Source organism: Nakaseomyces bracarensis (assembly GCF_045282275.1).
Source record: "Nakaseomyces bracarensis strain CBM3 chromosome Unknown Scaff13_0, whole genome shotgun sequence".
Lineage (NCBI taxonomy): Eukaryota > Fungi > Ascomycota > Saccharomycetes > Saccharomycetales > Saccharomycetaceae > Nakaseomyces > Nakaseomyces bracarensis.
Genome location: NW_027263959.1, coordinates 713,886 through 732,236, shown reverse-complemented (window position 1 = coordinate 732,236; position 18,351 = coordinate 713,886). Strand labels below are relative to the sequence as shown.

Here is an 18,351-nt window from a genome sequence, read left to right as displayed (position 1 = left end):
TTTTTTTTTTACTTGCTTCTTTTTTTCTAAAGTTCTTTCTTCCCTTTTTCTGGTTATTTGAAGTAGATAAACAAATTAGGAAAACTAAGGTGAGGAGAAGTATAATGAGTGATCAGGAGAAAGCTTCCTTAAGGGAGGAAAAAGATGAGATTCGTGATATGAACTCAGCTGCTCCAAGTGATGAAGAGGAAGGTGAAGATGTATTTGATTCTTCTGAAGAGGAAGAAGAGGATGATGAAGATGAGGCCAGAAAGATTAGCGAAGGTTTCATTGTCAACGATGAAGATGAGGATGAAGAAGGTGTTACTAGTAGGAAAAAGAAGAGAAAGCATAAGAGAAGACCTAGAGAAGAAGAGGATGATAGATTATCGGAAGATGATTTGGATTTGCTAATGGAAAATGCTGGTGTTAAGAGAACGCCCTCTGAAAGTGCCAGTAGTGGGAGACTAAAGAGGCTAAAGAGAGTTGGCGAAGATGATGGCGATGCGTCTGCTGAGGGTGAAACTGACGGCAGAAACAACAGAGATTCATCAAAATTAAACGATTTCTTTTCTGATGATGATGACGAAGAAAATGAAGTGGACGATGATGAAAGACCCAGAGGTTCTCGTGATTATGACAGAGGTGAAGGTATGCACGAGAATGAAGGTCGTAAGGCTGGTATGATTGATGAATTGGATGACTTTATTGAGGAAGATGAATTCTCCGATGAAGATGAAGAAACTCGTCAACAGAGGCTGCTAGAAAGGAAAATGATGAGGGAACAAAGAATGAAGGCTCCAACAAAGATAACCGGTTTATCCTCTGATAAGATTGATGAAATGTATGATGTTTTTGGTGATGGTCATGACTACGATTGGGCGCTAGAAATAGAAAACGAAGAGCTTGAAGGTGGTGACATGAACGAAGAAGTTGAAGAATTTGATGAAGAAACTGGTACTACTAAAACCACCAAGAAGAAGATTAGACTGCAGGATATCTATGATTTACAGGACTTAAAGAAGAATTTGATGACTGAAGAAGATATGGTTATCAGAAAGGCCGACATTCCGGAAAGGTTCCAAGAATTGAGAGCTGGTCTGGTTAACTATGGTGACCTTACAGAAGATGATCAAGAACTGGAAAAAAACTGGATCAGTGAAAAAATTGCTGTCGATAAGAACTTTTCTGCTGATTACGATACTACAGAATTCAAAGACGCTGTAGGCAATGCCATCAAGTTTATTACTAAAGAGAATCTTGAGGTCCCATTTATTTATGCATATCGTCGTAACTACATTTCATCTAGAGAACGTGATGGTTTTTTGCTAACTGAAGATGATTTGTGGGAAGTTGTCCATTTAGACATAGAATTCCAAAGTATAATCAACAAAAGAAACTATGTTAAAGACTTCTACAAAGAACTTGATATTAGTGATCCTATTGTTGATGAATATTTCAGGAATCAAAGTACAGCTTCTGTTGCAGAATTGAATTCTTTGCAGGATATTTACAACTATTTGGAATTCAAATATGCCAATCAAATAAACGAAATTCTTCAAAAGAACAGTGATAAAACCGGTAAAAAGCATCTGAAAAACTCTAATTATGAGAAGTTCAAGACCAGTGCTCTTTATAAAGTCATTGAGTCTGCTGGTATTAATGCCGATCAAGTTGGTGAAAATATTAACTCCCAACATCAAATTCATATTCCAAAGGATCATGAAAGCATGAAACCGCTAGAAATGATTGAACAAATATTACAAGAAAACTCAGAAGATCTTCAAATTTTTGTATCTAATCTGAAGCTTGCTATGGAAACAGTTCAAAAGTACCTTTCTTGGGAAATTTCAAAGAACACTAAGGTTAGGGAAAAGGTTAGAGCAGACTTTTACAGATATTATTTAATTGATGTTGTTTTAACGACCAAAGGTAAGAAAGAAATTCAAAGAGGATCGTTATATGAAGATATCAAGTATGCCATCAATAGGACTCCTCTCCATTTTCGTAGAGAACCAGATGTGTTTTTAAGAATGTTAGAGGCCGAATCTTTGAACCTGATGAATTTAAAACTTCATATGTCCTCTCAGACGCAATATGTTGATCACTTGTTCCAAATTGCTCTTGAAACAACAAATACCTCTGATCTTGCTATTGAGTGGAATAATTTCCGTAAGGTCGCATTCACTCAAGCTATTGAGAAAATTTTCAACGATATTGCACAAGAAATCAAAGATGATTTGGAAAAAACATGTCAGAAGTTGGTATGTAAGGTTGTTCGTCATAAATTCATGACTAAATTAGACCAAGCTCCTTATGTTCCAAACCTAAAGGACCCAAAACTTCCTAAAATATTAACAGTTACATGCGGTCTGGGTAGATTTGGTTCTGATGCAATAATAGCTGCATATGTCAACCGTAAGGGTGAATTTGTAAGAGATTTCAAAATTACCGAAAACCCATTCGACAAGATGCATCCAGAAAAGTTTGAGGATACGATTGAGGATATAATTCAGACCTGTCAAATAAATGTAGTCGGTATTAACGGTCCAAACCCAAAGACGCAAAAGCTATTTAAAAAATTACAGGAAGTGATTCATAAAAAGAATTTAGTCGATGCAAAAGGTGCCCAAATTCCGATTATTTATGTGGAGGATGAAGTTGCAACCAGATACCAAAACTCCTCTAGAGCTACTCAAGAATTTCCAAATAAACCACCATTTGTTAAGTATTGTATAGCACTTGCCCGTTACATGCATTCTCCATTGTTAGAATATGCAAATCTATCCCCAGAGGAGCTAAAGTCACTATCCATCCATCAGCATCAATCCTTATTAGCACCTGAATATATGACTAGAGCTATTGACACGGCATTTGTTGATATAGTAAATCTAGTAGGTGTTGAGGTTAACAAGGCCACCGATAATTCATACTATGCTTCCATTTTGAGATACATATCTGGTTTTGGTAAACGTAAGGCAATTGACTTCCTTGAATCGTTACAAAGACTGAATGAACCTCTCTTAGCTCGTCAGCAATTAATTACGCATAACATTCTCCACAAAATTATTTTCATGAATTCAGCAGGTTTCTTGTATATTTCGTGGAGTAAAAAGAGACAAAGGTATGAAGATCTGGAACATGATCAACTAGACAGTACCAGAATCCATCCGGAAGACTATCATTTAGCTACCAAGGTTGCAGCTGATGCACTAGAGTATGATCCTGACACTATTGCTGAGAAGGAAGAACAGGGAACTATGAGTGAATTTATTGAATTCCTCCGTGAAGATCCAAATCGTAGGGTTAAGCTGGAGTCACTAAACTTGGAATCATACGCAGAGGAGTTAGAGAAAAACACTGGTCAAAGAAAACTAAATAATCTGAACACTATTGTTTTAGAGTTATTGGACGGCTTTGAAGAATTGAGAAATGATTTCCATCCACTACAAAGTGATGAAATTTTTAGCTCACTAACCGGTGAAACTGAAAAAACTTTCTTCAAGGGTTGTGTGATACCTGTTAGAATTGAAAGATTCTGGCATAACGACATTATGTGTATAACAAATTCTCAAGTTGAGTGTGTTGTTAACGCTCAAAGACACGCTGGTGCTCAACTCAGACGATCACCTAACGAACTTTATGAACTAAGCAAGACATACCCTGCCAAGGTCATTTACATTGACTATGCTAATATCACCGCTGAAGTTTCTTTGTTAGATCATGATGTCAAGCATGAATACATCCCATTAACTTATAGTAAGGATCCAGCAATTTGGGATCTGAAACAAGAACTAGAAGACTCCGAGGAAGAAAAGAAGGTTACTATGGCGGAATCCAGAGCTAAAAGAACACACAGAGTTATTAATCACCCATACTACTTCCCTTTCAATGGAAAACAAGCAGAAGACTATTTAAGAAGTAAAGAAAGAGGTGATTTTGTGATCAGACAATCTAGTAGAGGTGACGATCACTTGGCTATCACTTGGAAATTGGACAAGGACTTGTTTCAACACGTTGATATTCAGGAATTAGAGAAAGAAAATCCATTAGCGTTAGGTAAGGTATTGGTTGTTGAAGGTCAAAGATATCATGACTTAGATCAAATTATTGTTGAATATCTACAAAACAAGATCAGACTCCTCAACGAATTGACCTCTAATGAAAAGTTTAAGGCTGGTACCAAAAAGGATGTCATCAAGTTCATAGAGGATTACTCCAAAGTCAATCCAAAGAAATCCGTCTATTATTTCAGTTTGAATTACGAGAATCCTGGATGGTTCTACTTGATCTTCAAATTGAATGCTCAAAGTAAGCTGTATATCTGGAATGTGAAGCTAACGCACACTGGTTTCTTCTTGGTTAATTACAACTATCCAAGTGTAATCCAACTGTGTAACGGTTTCAAGACTTTATTGAAATCTAATAGTGGTAATAGAAGTAGAGGTGGTTACATGTGAAAGTTTTTAAACGGAAAAAAAAAATTAAAAGAAAGAAACGAAAGAATTATAAAAAAAACCAAGAATTTTTCATGCATTACTCAATTCTGTGTTTCTCAAAATGTACAAATAAATTCATTTCCTTTTATTATTTTTTTTAACCCTCCCTTCATTATTCAATAATCTTCAATAAGTTATAATAATATCGTCAATATCTTACAATACTAGAAAACAATATGTACTATAAAAAATAAAATAAAATAAAATAAAGACAGTTATACCACAATACTAATAACACTTGAACCTCTCGAAGTTATGAATAGTAGTATGCTATTAAAATCAACCATGAGTTTGCTATTTGTTTTTATTAGAAGGTATGATTATTTACGTTTCTTATGATAAAATTGGCCTTCTTTTGAATGTGGTTATTCTTTTTGACCCGTTAAATAAGAAAAAAAAAAAATTCGGCGAGCTGGCTTTATTTGTTGCCTTACTTGAAAGTGATATTCTTTATAGTAGTGTTATTTTGTGAAGTGGCATATATACCATAGCTACTTATAAGTACTTTTCTACTTCTGTCCCATAATAGTCATTTGTCCTGTTTATTTCCTTTTGAATTAAATAATCTTCAAGTTTGATTGCATTCTTTTCGAAAACTGCCACTAGAATTTTATTTATTAAGATTGACGATAATACTATAAACTACTGAAGAACATAACCTTATAATTGCTATCTGAATTTATCTGAATATTTAACTTATATTTGAAAAAGGCCTAAAGGAGAAATATTTGATACTAAAGGAAGAGGAAACATAGTATTAAACATGTCTCAATATATTGGTAAAACTATTTCTTTAATTTCTGTTACTGACAACAGGTATGTTGGTTTGTTACAAAACATTGATTCTGAAAAGGGTACGGTTACATTGAATGAAGTACGTTGTTTTGGTACTGAAGGGCGTAAGAACTGGGGTCCAGATGAGGTCTACCCTAATCCAGCCGTTTATCAGTCTGTTAAATTTAACGGTAATGATGTTAAGGACTTAAGTATCCTTGAGGTTAAATTATCGGAAGTTCAACCAGTATTGCCACCTGCTCATATCCAACAGCAGCAGCAGCAGCAGGCAACTTCTAGTGCTAGCACTGCAACTGCTGGTGTTCCAACCAGTGAGGGCTATCCTAATAACGAGCCTGCTGCTCCTCCTCAAGAACAACAGGTTCCTGCTGCAGTATCTGGATATGGCGTTTATGCTCCTTCGAAGGAAACAAGTATTCCACCAGTTGCTCCTCCCGTAACTGCAACTGCTCAAGAAACCGTTAAGGTTCAACATCACGCTGATAAACATCCTAACCATCCTCAAAGTGGTAACAGGAATAATGATAGAAGACAATCTCATCATCAAAATCAACAACACCAACATCAACATCAATACCAACATCAACACCCACACAAGGTCGAGATTCCTGACTCCGATTTCGATTTTGAAACTAATAATGCCAAATTCAGTAAGCCTGATGAGGAAGAAGAAATCATCGAAGAGGATGACAAGCAAGATAAGTTCTATGATAAGAAATCATCCTTCTTTGATTCTATCTCAACTTCTGCTGAGGAAAATACTAATATGAGATGGAGTGATGAAAAAGAGTTAAACTTGGACACCTTTGGGCAAACGTCTGTTAGACCAAGATTCCATAACAATAGAGGTAGAGGTAGAGGTGGAAGAGGTGGTAGAGGTAGAGGTAACTACTTCAACAATTACAATAACAACAACAACCGTTCCCAATTCGATCAGTTCCAAGTGAATTCAAATACACAGAATGAAAGGCCTGAATTCTGAATGAATCTTACAAATCTTCGCATACTAGTTGGAAATTTGGTGATATTTTTGTGCATTTTTCTATTTTTGAATACTATTTTGCTGAATTTTTCCCCGATTATGAAGTTTGCATATCATTGGTCTCCTCCTGCTATCATTACGTTTCCTTTTATATAAATTAATTCATTGTATATTACTCAAAAAATCAAGCTGGAATTTGATATTTTGGGTTCCAAACTCTTTTGGTAAGCTTGTCCTATAATAACATAAAGCAGGTATATAATATATCTGAACCATATGAATGGTCGAATCATTAATAAAAGCTATTGTTCGAATATATAGTCCAGGTTGTTTCTTATTTACGTTAGATATGTATGGCGGTAACCAAAGATGCCCAAAGATGTTATTAGCTTTCTCACTTAATCAAGAAGTAGCTGTACAAAGATATAGATCTTTCTCAGATGTTCCGAAAAATATAGTACCATCACTTTTTATATCAATGGTTTTGATTCGATTTTCTTCATTATCATTAGTTACTTTGAACTTCCAGCTGTCCTTCTTATTCAAATCAACTGCAAATAAACCTTCGTTTGACCCTACCATTATACCACCAATACTATCATCTACAACAATAATAGGCTGAGAATAAGCATCCTGTGGAACCTTAGTTAATATATTTTCTAGGACTTTGTCATAGTATGTTCTTATTTCGCCATTGCTTAGTGTCGCAATCATATCGCTTAAATCTTCTAAGTTAACAACTATTAGACGCATGTAGGGATTATGTGATGTTGCTACAACTAAGTTTCTTTTTTGGATATCACCTGGCATAGTTATTAGTTTCATATCAAGGGCATTGAATGAGTGTGACATGAATTGTGCATCATTGAGTGCGATATTGGAATAATGTTCCAGTTTGTCTTCTAAAGTCAGGCTAAACACTAATATTGAGGTATAGTCAAGCCTACTTACTAAAATTATAGGTTTGCTGTTTTTAGGATTTGTGATAGCTTCAAGTGATGTAGATTTTGAAAGTAATTTAGTTTCTGCAATAATGTCAAATAAAGGTGTTGAGATATCATCAAGATTAAGTATGGCAGCTCTTAGTTTATTATCTAAGCCGGTATAAATGAAATACCAAGAATTATGGCTATTTCCTGATCTTAATAGTTTAAGGTGAGAGACAATCCTAGTTTCTAATGAATATTTGCGAATTTCTTTGCCCTCAAAACCATCATACAGTATTAAGTTACCATCGATTGTTACGAAGTAACAAATGTCTGTATCTTCAAATGCGCCGCAAAATTTACAAACACTATTGTGATTAACTACTCTCCATTTATCGAAGTCGCCATTATCCTTTTCTATTTTAATGAAATAAGTTTTCCTGTCTGCAGAAGAAAGTAATAATTGGTTACCAAGGTTGGGTGTCTTGATAAATTTGGAATCGATTACTAGTGATCCAATAGGTGGCAACTGAAATGTTTCAAAATGTTTTGCATAGTTCCAAGAGTTGAACTTCACCAATTCCCTATTTATTGGTCTATTTGTCGAAGTGTCCTGTTTAAAATGAACTCTGTCCCTAACTATGCTTTCCAGTGACAACTTTTCACCATACTCTGCATGATTCGCTATATCACTATAGGAACATTCGGTTTCCTTAAGAAACGAAGCCAAAGTTTCATTGAGATTTTTCTCTTGAAGATACTGAGCTATTAGTATTTGTGTATAATCCATCTTATCACTCAACTTTTTGAATTTACTAATATTAAATGATTCAGACAATGATTAGTTTATAAGAAGTTACTTAACTCAGAAATACCTGTACAAGAAGAAAATTAGATGAAGTACATAACTACTAACTACTAAGTGTGAAATAATGGTACAAACATAACTTTCTGGCGATGTGCCTCACAGATGGCCTAGCACACTCTTGTAATATTAAATTGATTCGAATAGTTAAAGTTACAGGAAGCACTCTTGGTTATTGAAAGAAAGAGAAAAAAGCAATACGGTGAGAACAATAAAACAAACCGTAAATCACACAATCGACGTAAAAGAACAATGGGAGCACTGAAAAAAAAAAAAAGCAATTCTGCGGTGACAGTATGTGACTGCTCTTTCATCGTTACTGCTTAAAATAAAATAAATGTTAATACATCCGTACACCATAATTGTCTTATACACAGAGTAATGTTACACCCACCACCCCAGTATTGCTTTAGTGAAAAATTACGTACCCTAGTAATTTCCTCATATAGTAATTACGATTGTTCTTTTTTTCTTCTGGCACTGTCCTGGAATGAGTTGAAAAAAACCATATTTTGGTAACTGTTAGTTTTTACCCGGGCTGTTTTGAACGAAGAAAATGCTGCAGAAAGTCACATTCCCTATTTTCATACTATACGAGAGCCTAAAAGCGTGTCAATAGTCCCTGGGTTCAGGATCCACCCCCATCAAAAAATCCCAGCACAAGGGAGGGAGAGACGGGTTCTTTTGTTTAGCAGTTGTACCGTCCTTGCAGGAAGTTCACAGTGTTTGAATTCAATCAGTTACTGAACTGGTTCCTCGGTAGTAGGCTAGCCGGGGGGGAGGGGGAGGACTCAGAATTCTGAAGGTTAGGCTTGGATGTGTATGACACGCTAGGCTCAGCACCCCTTTAGGCTAGGCTTGCGGGTTGAGGTATCCAGAGGAAGCAATAACCCCCCTCCGCTAAGCAAACGCCACCTAGTCCCCAAGCGTAATGGGAGACGGGAGATAGTACTGGGCAAATGTGATGCGATGAGCTCAGAACTGACTGTAGACCTCTGTGGAGGACCAGTAAGTGAGGAGTGCGACAGCTACGTGGTATTCTGTGGCTCTACTCTTTCTTTCTTACATCAAGTCCCTTTTAGCTACTATTTTTTTTTTTTCCCAAGCTCCCTTCTGAATCTTTTTTTGGGTTCACTTTGTAAAAACATCTTTGCAACTTTTTTTTATTCAAAACTAGTTCTCATCATATATTAGAAAAGTTGCTAATATTTTTTAATTGTTGGCTTAATTATTTTCTATAGATATAGAAAACCTACATCAATAAGACTATAGACAACAATGGGTAAGGGTAAGCCAAGAGGTTTGAACTCTGCAAGAAAGTTACGTGTCCACAGAAGAAACAAGTATGTTAAGACAATAATATTGATTACCATGAAACTAGAATACATATGATGTAGTAAGCATGGGAAAAAGCAAAAGAGAAATCACTTTTTCTGTATTACTGGATGATATAGAGAGAAGTTACAAGGATGTGACATAAAACTAGATTTTATGTTAGCTCATTGAATGATAAGAAATATAAAGACTATTTTGTGGGGAATAAAAAGAGACTATGAATATATAATACCATGATCGTTAAAATGACAGGACTATATCAAAAGGTTTAATATTGAAGAGGGATTTTGCTTTAAGCTGATATTCGGAAAAAGTTTTTTTTACTAACAATGAGATTGTTTTCAATAATAATTAACTTCTTAATGATTGGTTTATTTTTTATTTCTTGATTTTCTTTTTTGAAAAACTTTACAAATGAGGCAACCATCTTATATTGGTTTTAAACAAAGATAAGATATACAAATATCTAAAAACATATTGTGGATTAACATCTACCAAGAATTTTTGCTATTTAAAAGTTTAGGAGTTTTTGTTTAACGTGAGGTTATATTTCATTGAAAAAAAAAGAGAATATCAAGATAGTAAAAGATAAGATCGATTATGTGATGCAAAAGTTTCTATTTGAAATACAATATAATTTAACTAGCCGTTGGGCCGAAAACAACTACAAGAAGAGACTTTTGGGTACTGCCTTCAAGTCCTCTCCATTCGGTGGTTCTTCCCACGCTAAGGGTATTGTTTTGGAAAAGTTGGGTATTGAATCCAAGCAACCAAACTCCGCCATTAGAAAGTGTGTCAGAGTCCAATTGATCAAGAACGGTAAGAAGGTTACTGCTTTCGTTCCAAATGATGGTTGTTTGAACTACGTTGACGAAAACGACGAAGTCTTGTTGGCCGGTTTCGGTAGAAAGGGTAAGGCTAAGGGTGATATTCCAGGTGTTAGATTCAAGGTCGTTAAGGTCTCTGGTGTCTCCTTGTTGGCTTTGTGGAAGGAGAAGAAGGAGAAGCCAAGATCCTAAGTGCTTTCTCGGTTTATTCTCGAATTTACAAAAAAAATTGTTAAACAGGTTTTTTTTACGCATCTTTAATATAATAAGTTTCTTTTATTAACGATAATAAAAAACTTTAAAAAAATATCTCAAAAATTATAATGTTTCTCTGACTCTTTAGTGAAGAGAAGTGTTTGGTTTTTATTTAAGTATTTATAAATATGAATGTTCTTTGAAAAACATGTGCGTTCAAACTTTAACAGCATGATTAGGTTATGTTTGTGTAAGATAAATTAATGTGTAAAATTGAGCATAGCAAGGACCAGAATGTCACTTCTAACGCTATAGCCGTGAAATGCTAATTTTGTTACTAGCAGTAGACGTATTATTCTACAATTACATATATAACGTTAGATTCTTATAGAACGAGAATAGGATTCATCATGCAGATTTTATTACAAAAAAGACAAATATAGTTAACACCAGAAATATATATTGGTCTAGCTCTTGTTGGCTATATATGCATCCAGAGCCTTGCTATCCTTTTCAAGAACATCATTCAGATATGCAATACCACGTTGTTGGTTACTGAGAATTTCTGCAACCTTATCGATCTTTTCGTTTACTTCATCAGGAGTACCATCAGCTTGCTTTCCAGTTTGACCACCATTTTCTCCAATAATAGTTAACTTACTATCTAATTGATCAGAAATCGTCTTCGCACGTTCCTTTAGAACAGTTAACCTGGCCCAGAGTTCGTTGGTCTTTCCTAAACCGGCAGGATCATTACTATGCTTCAATAATTCTTGAAATTGACCCCACATTTTTTCTTCAGCAATGGTTAATGGTAATCTTCTATTCTTCAAAATTGCAAGTTGAGTGCCTAGTTTTAAGATTCTCTTCTCTATCTGGACATTTCTAGCCTGTACTTTCATTATTCTAGCCGCAGTATCAAAACTATGCGTCTGTTGCAGTTGAGTTGATTTGTCAAGAATTTGATTCAATATCACTCTAGCTTGTGCAACATTTTCAATTTGAACTTGGTTTCGACTATTTAATCCCTCAAAACCATATACCTGTATAGGAATGACATCTGAGCTTGTCTTTTGTTCCAGTGCTTTATCCCATTCCTCTTGTGATACATTGGTTGGTTTTGTGTATAAGATTGCGTCAGTTTCATTCACCTTATTGTAAACAAATGATCTTAATTTTGTTTTGTAAGAGTTTGGATCCCATGATTCTTTACACTTCAAAACTTGTTCTTGTATCAACTGAGGATAGCCAGATAGCTGTTGTGATTGTAACTGTTGCGCAGCCAACTGAGGTTGCTGAACTTGTGGTTGGAAAGGTGGCTGCTGGATAGTACTGCTTTGTGTAGAAGGTTTAGACCAGCCAAAAGAAGGCTGTGAAGATTGGATCCCACCAAACTGTTGACCTGTCTGTTGTTGCTGCTGTTGTTGTTGGTTATTACCAAAGAGTCCGGTTCCTTGGTTTTGTTGGTTAGCACCTCCAAATAGGCCTGTTGTTCCTGATCCTAATGGTTTACTGCCGAATAAACCACCACTTGTGCTGCCAGTCCCAGCAGGTTTGGATCCAAAAAGGCCTCCAGAGCTTTGTTGATTGCTTCCAAAAAGTCCACCAGTCGCAGGAGCGCTTGCTGAGTTATTCTGACCACTAAATAAACCACCTGTGGTTCCGGCTGGTTTTGAACCAAATAGTCCTCCAGTTGTACCTGCTGGCTTAGCACCAAATAATCCACCGGAAGTTCCTGTAGTGTTATTCTGGTTTGATGTGTTGCCAAAAAGACCACCGCTTTGAGTTTGTTGGTTTTGATTTTGGCCAAATAATCCACCTGATGGTTGTTGAGGTTGAGCTTGGTTTTGGCCAAACAATCCTCCAGCCTGCTGTTGTGGTGGTTGATTATTATTTTGTCCAAAGAGTCCTCCTGCAGCTGGTTTATTTCCAAAGAGTCCAGTAGACCCCTGACTACTCTGCTGAGCATTATTGGCTCCGAATAAACCAGTAGTACCACTTTGGTTGCTTTGTTGGCCGCCAAACAGACTACCACCTTGTTGGTTGTTCTGCGATTGTGATTGTCCAAAGAGGCCTGTAGAAGGCTGTTGTGTGTTTTGCTGTTGGTTCTGGCCAAACAAACCTCCCGATGGTTGATTACTTTGTTGTGGTTGCCCGAAAAGACCCTGTTGTTGGTTATTTTGCTGACTACCGAACATTCCTCCGGATTGCGGCTGTTGTGCTTGTTGTTGTTGGTTATTTTGTCCAAATGAGAATCCAGTATTCCCTCCTGTATTACCAAACATAGAGTTCCCGCCTGTCGCGCCTGTATTTGATCCAAACCCTCCTGTACTATTTCTTGCAAACATAATATCAACTCCTTTTTATTTTTTAATTTAGGATCAATTAGATATATAAATGACCTATTGTAGTATTTTTATTAAAATCTCAACTAGTAAAGTTAGATACACCGATCTTATCTTCAATATATTTTCTTCTCAAAGCACGGTTTCCCCTCGTTTCTAATTCCTAACACTTAAAGACCCACAAAATGAGGTTCGTTTTGAAGAGATAAATAAACTATTTCCGCTCTTGAAAATTGAGCTTCGCTTACTATCAATGTTACTTTACCCCAATTGGAAGCCTTGCAAAGAAGAATTTTACATCAAGCTAGTTGAGTTTAAAGATTTCTTAACTTGTTCCGTGATGCCCAAATTTTTAACATAAGAAATAAATAAAAAAAAATTAGCGATTTTTCATTAACTACTACGTATTAGATGATAACTTCGATATCATTAAAATGATATAATATCAATATTTGAATTGGCATTGATATTAAGTATATAATTGTATTGAAGCACACTACTATTTATACTGGAGTATGTAATTATTAAGAGGATCGTTTCACTAGTGTCGTGAAATTGTTATTTTTTAAGTTCCTTATATATTGATGCTAGCAATATCGAAAGCTGAGTATATTGATCTGTATGCTGGAGACATCTATCTGTAAGAAGTTTTAAAGATATTTGGAATTCTTGGGTTGTGCCCTGGAATTCATTCCTTAGGTGATGTAAAAAAGGGGAGTCTATACTTGTAAGGGAGTCAAGCAGGGTTTGGATATTGGTGAAAAGGTTGAATAATCTTGAAGTTAGTTCGACGCAAAGTTCTTCTTCTAAGGGATCAGTGTCACATAATGAATGCAGAGATTTACTCAATTTTTTCAGTGTTATTATATCCTCTGATAGCATTAAGTGATTTCCTAACAGGTCCTGTATTTCTTCAAGTTTTTCTAGATAATCGATGGTATCCTGTACTGTTTCTTGTGTTCTGGGCATATCCTTCTCTGTTAGATTTTTTAGTGATGTAGTAAAACTGTTCAAATCAGGAACTAGTTTTTGTAACTCAAATGCAGTATCATTATCAGAGCCACCTTGGAATACTTTACAGAAATCGAGATAAGAATCATAATTCTCACCAACCCGCTCCAAAAGCACCAGCATCATTTCATCAGAGAGGCTAGTCAATTGTCTTGTCAATGTATCCAACGGTACATAATGGAAGTTATTGTTCATTAAGAATGTGTCAACATCAAATGGAATAATTAGCTCACTTTTATCATCTGTATGTACCACTTTTACATCCTTTAGATTATCAGCTTCCGTTGAAAATAAATCCCTGGAAACTTCTGCCACAGCAGGTAGATCATATTCATCATGTATCTCTTCGACCATCGTATCTCGTATTGGCACCTCTTTAACCTTTTCCCTTTATTTCAATGTAATTCAATCAAAATGTAGTAAAAAGTTCCTCCTGTTTCTAACTTAATATATCTATAGATAGCCAGATTAGCGGATGATTGTGTTTGACCAGTATTATTTCTATCTAGTGCTCAATGGCAAGTCTTCTTAGGTTCTTAGATATCAAAAAGTGTAGCTAGGACATTAAGGCTAACTAACTTGTTCATGGGACATTTTTTTATTTAAACTCTTCCGTCGAAATGTAATACTAATTGAAATACCTCTTTCTTAGAGTCAGTAGAACATATTAATCTATTGCCATTTTAGTATAGTGGTTAGTACACATCGTTGTGGCCGATGAAACCCTGGTTCGATTCTAGGAAATGGCATTTTTTTTTTCTTGGCAAAAATGATAACTTTATATTTTTTTTTTAATTACAATAAGCTGTTGTTAATAAGCACTATAAAGATAGTTTTTTTTTAATCACGAGCATGATTTTCACGGTATTTGAGTTCATGTAAATGTCTATAAGAATGCTACTATTAAATGTTTTCTATAATATTACATAAAGTTGCCTTTGTAGACTGTCTATGACCTTATAAAAATCAGTTATCAGCTATAGGTTGATCAACTGTGAAAATGTAGGCACCAGTTTTCTCATCATAACTGACAAAATTGGTACCAGGAACGTTTTTCAGTTTTTCAATGTGTTTTTTCACTAATTGGTGGTTAGCATCCAGAATAGGCTTTCTGGTGGATTTATTTATTGGGTAACACTTATAGCAAGTAATTCTCGCAGGTACGTTAATACCTTCACCTTTTTCAGGTTTCATTTCTGAGTTAGGATATAAAATACATGTCTTTGGTTCAAAGTGAATTATTTTTCCACAAAGTTTGTTGATAGGGATATTTACCAAATTTACAGGCTCCAAAAACTCTACCTTACCATGATCCTTATGTCCAATAACCAGTCCATTGACCTTCTCTAAGCTTGTTAGTGGCATATTCTTCAATGTGTCGAATGATGGGCTGATATAATAACCTTCTTCAGTGAAGGATATATCATTACTATCCGCTTGACCAGATTTTGTGTTTTCTGTTGTTGCTATTCTAGGTTTCTCGGAAGCTGGCGAGTCTGTCTTAGATTTAGCTAACGGTGTTCTTAGGACAGCTCTTCCTAGTGGATCTGGGGAAGGAGTATTTTCATTGGCGTTTAAGACACCTGATGTAGTGCTCTTCTTACTGATGGATACTTGTGGTGAGAAAGTAATCTTTGTGATTGGAGAAGAGTTGTCAAAAGCCTGGACGGGTTTCTTCTTGCTAGAAATAATTAAGTTTCTGAAGCATTTCTTGTCAGGATTGAATAGTAACTGTTCTCCCAAAGGTCTGGTGGTGTTCGTTATATTTTCCAAAGCTGAGTGTTTAATAACAGCATTGCTCAAACCGTGTTTAGCTCTTGTGATGGTTGAAAACTGTGAGTCCCGGACATTAGTTTCTAAATGAGGAGAAAATAATGAAGTAGGCGTTAATCTGTAAGCAGATGCAACACTGGAAGTCTTTTTTGAAGCAGCCTTAATTTTAGTAGGAGAGATCTTAGTAGGTTGCGTGAGGGAATTAGGAAGTTTTTGTTCTGGAAGAGAGGCAGTAAAAATATTTGTGCTGTCTTGTGTATTATTAGAGCCGGTTGGTGCCTGTGGTTGGTTCACTGCTCCAACAGGTTTATTTCCTGCACCAAATAATGAAGTACCTGTACTAGTACTAGATGAATTATTCAAGGTGGTAGGTTTTGCCGCAGTAGAGCCAAATAATCCACCAGTATTAGTAGAAGTAGCTGTGTTAGGAGGTGCTGGTTTTGAGCCAAACAGTCCACCAGGTTGTACACTGTTAGATGTGTTGCCCCCAAACAATCCACCTGTGGTATTACCAGTGGTGGCAGGTTTAGCACCAAAGAGACCTGTACCAGATGTTCCTGTTCCAGTAGCAGGGATACCGGTATTTGTATTGTTGTTTGTAGTAGTGTTATTACCAAAAAGGCCTCCGGTTTGTGGCGGGTTAGTATTTTGGCCAGAAAGTCCTGCACCAGCTGGTTGAGAAGTTGTATTTCCTAAGGGCTTGGCTCCAAAAAGACCTGTTCCGGATGAAGAACCAGTCTGTGCATTTTGTTGACTATTTCCGAATAAACCAGTTGTATTGGAGTTTTGCAAACCTTGAGGTTTGTTTAAAAGTCCGCCAGCTTGCGTATTGTTTGAGGCAGGAGTATTACCAAATAGACTAGTGGAGTTATTCTGGGCGCCAAATAATCCACCTGGAGCGCTAGCTTGTCCTGCTGGTTTATTTCCAAATAACCCATTGGAAGGCTGCTGGTTTTGTCCAAATGAGTTTTGATTATTAGCTTGGCCAAATAAACCACCAGAGTTTGGGTTGCTTTGATTATTTTGGCCAAATAGTGCACCAGATTGTTGAGGTGGATTTTGGGTAGTTTGGCCAAATAATCCTCCCTGTTGATTGGTTCCTTGTCCAAAAAGACCACCAGCTGACCCTGCTGTTTTGTTCCCAAATAACCCCGTGTTTGCATTAGAAGCTGCTTGTGTAGAACCGAAGAGGCCAGTTCCTGTGTTCTGATTATTTTGGCCAAATGGACTAGTCAATGCAGGTTTAGTTTGCTGGCCAAAGAGGCCACCGGTAGAATTAGCTGTATTTTGGCTATTTTGGCCAAATAGGCCAGTTCCAGTGCTTTGGTTGTTCGTTTGCCCACCAAATAAACCAGTTCCAGTATTTTGGCTTGTGTTTTGCCCAAAAAGACCACCAGAGGGTTGGTTATTATTCTGTGCACCGAATGGATTACTATTTGCTCCACCAAATTGAGTATTATTGGAATTAGTTTGTCCAAATAAGCCAGTGCCAGTACTTCCGGTATTATTACCAAATGTAGAGTTATTGGCTGATTGCCCAAATAATCCACCTGTAGATGTTGGTTTATTGCCAAAGGCACCACCTGTAGGGCCTGTGTTAGCATTAAACGCACCACCTGGATTGGCGGGGGCTCCAAATGTATTTTGTGATTGATTTTGGTTGAACAGACCACTACCAGAGCCAAAAGCTTGAGGTTGCTGTTGCTGCTGTTGAGACTGTTGTCCAAAGGGACTGTTAGAAGGTTGGTTAGCGCCAAATAAACCACTAGGCTGTGTAGTGTTACTTTGTGGTTGGCCAAATAAACCCCCTGGCATATTATTCTGAGTATTGTTGCTTCCAAATAATCCATTACTTTGCATGCTGTTGGGAGCAGAAAAAGAATTTGTATTTTGCCCGAAACTTGTATTTCCTGTAGCATTTTGCTGTGCACCAAATAGACCGGTAGTTGCAGCAGGTTTATTAGTAGTACCAAATGGAGAATTCTGAGTATTGCCAAAAGTACTGGCACCTTGATTATTACCTCCGAATAGACCAGTAGAGGCAACTGGTTGGTTAGTTCCAAATAATCCGCCCTGCGTAGCATTATTCTGAGTCTGGCCGAAAAGCCCTCCGCTATTATTTTGATTATTCACACTACCAAATAGCCCACCAGAGGTAGCATTATTCGCAACTGATCCAAAGGTATTCCCACCTGCGTTGCCAAAGGAAGCATTTGAAGCGCCAAATGCATTTCCACCCGTATTACCGAAGGTGTTTGCAGTCGTGGTTGCCCCAGGATTACTACCAAACATAGGCCTATTAAACATTTCAATTTTTAGTTGTGTAATTCCCTCGTAGCTCTGTTTCCGGTTCTATTATCTCTAATCAGTAATGCTTGATATCTAGATTACCTTGTATTTATGACGATTTCTCTACCTTGATGTTGATCTGTGCCCAAGCCTTAATAGAATAGAATGGAACAATTGCAAACAAAAAGATTATCGAGAAGACTGGTAAGATAGAAACAACTGTTGGTGTTAACTGATTGGTTCAAGTAATACTAAATATATGCTAAAACAATAGCTATAACTTTAAAGTTTTTGTTTGGTCTCAAATTTTTTTTTTCACTTTTTCTTTGGACGGGCATCGCTAAAAAAAAAAATAAGAAAAAAATTACTGTGATGAGGTAGGTAAAATTATTTATATAATATATACACTTATATTTATTAACATAATAGTGTATATAAACTATGTAATCTTATTAAAATACGTATTATTAGACTGAAATAAAATAATCTTTACTGAATTTATTCGTTGTTCTATTGCTGATTATTGCAAT

General features: G+C 36.3%; 7 protein-coding genes across 7 annotated transcripts; 3 read left to right on the top strand and 4 right to left on the bottom strand.

Annotated features, from left to right (window-relative positions):
- Positions 1-104: 104 nt before the first annotated feature.
- SPT6 (chromatin-remodeling histone chaperone SPT6) lies at positions 105-4,439 on the top strand (the record flags this gene model as incomplete). Its single annotated transcript, XM_071054515.1, has 1 exon — positions 105-4,439. One exon carries the CDS (start codon positions 105-107, stop codon positions 4,437-4,439), a length of 4,335 nt encoding a protein of 1,444 aa, XP_070909208.1.
- Positions 4,440-5,241: 802 nt separating this feature from the next.
- SCD6 (Scd6p) lies at positions 5,242-6,255 on the top strand (the record flags this gene model as incomplete). The annotated part of the gene is made up of 1 exon (XM_071054514.1): positions 5,242-6,255. The coding sequence occupies one exon, from the start codon at positions 5,242-5,244 to the stop codon at positions 6,253-6,255; it is 1,014 nt and encodes a 337-aa protein (XP_070909207.1).
- Positions 6,256-6,657: 402 nt separating this feature from the next.
- RNJ42_04349 (uncharacterized protein) lies at positions 6,658-7,971 on the bottom strand (the record flags this gene model as incomplete). Its single annotated transcript, XM_071054513.1, has 1 exon — positions 6,658-7,971. The coding sequence occupies one exon, from the start codon at positions 7,969-7,971 to the stop codon at positions 6,658-6,660; it is 1,314 nt and encodes a 437-aa protein (XP_070909206.1).
- Positions 7,972-9,986: 2,015 nt separating this feature from the next.
- Positions 9,987-10,400, top strand: RPS23A (40S ribosomal protein uS12; the record flags this gene model as incomplete). The annotated part of the gene is made up of 1 exon (XM_071054512.1): positions 9,987-10,400. The coding sequence occupies one exon, from the start codon at positions 9,987-9,989 to the stop codon at positions 10,398-10,400; it is 414 nt and encodes a 137-aa protein (XP_070909205.1).
- A 470-nt stretch (positions 10,401-10,870) lies between these two features.
- On the bottom strand, positions 10,871-12,751 carry NUP57 (FG-nucleoporin NUP57; the record flags this gene model as incomplete). Its single annotated transcript, XM_071054511.1, has 1 exon — positions 10,871-12,751. One exon carries the CDS (start codon positions 12,749-12,751, stop codon positions 10,871-10,873), a length of 1,881 nt encoding a protein of 626 aa, XP_070909204.1.
- Positions 12,752-13,306: 555 nt separating this feature from the next.
- Positions 13,307-14,113, bottom strand: COG2 (Golgi transport complex subunit COG2; the record flags this gene model as incomplete). Its single annotated transcript, XM_071054510.1, has 1 exon — positions 13,307-14,113. One exon carries the CDS (start codon positions 14,111-14,113, stop codon positions 13,307-13,309), a length of 807 nt encoding a protein of 268 aa, XP_070909203.1.
- A 612-nt stretch (positions 14,114-14,725) lies between these two features.
- Positions 14,726-17,839, bottom strand: RNJ42_04345 (uncharacterized protein; the record flags this gene model as incomplete). The annotated part of the gene is made up of 1 exon (XM_071054509.1): positions 14,726-17,839. The coding sequence occupies one exon, from the start codon at positions 17,837-17,839 to the stop codon at positions 14,726-14,728; it is 3,114 nt and encodes a 1,037-aa protein (XP_070909202.1).
- Positions 17,840-18,351: the final 512 nt, after the last annotated feature.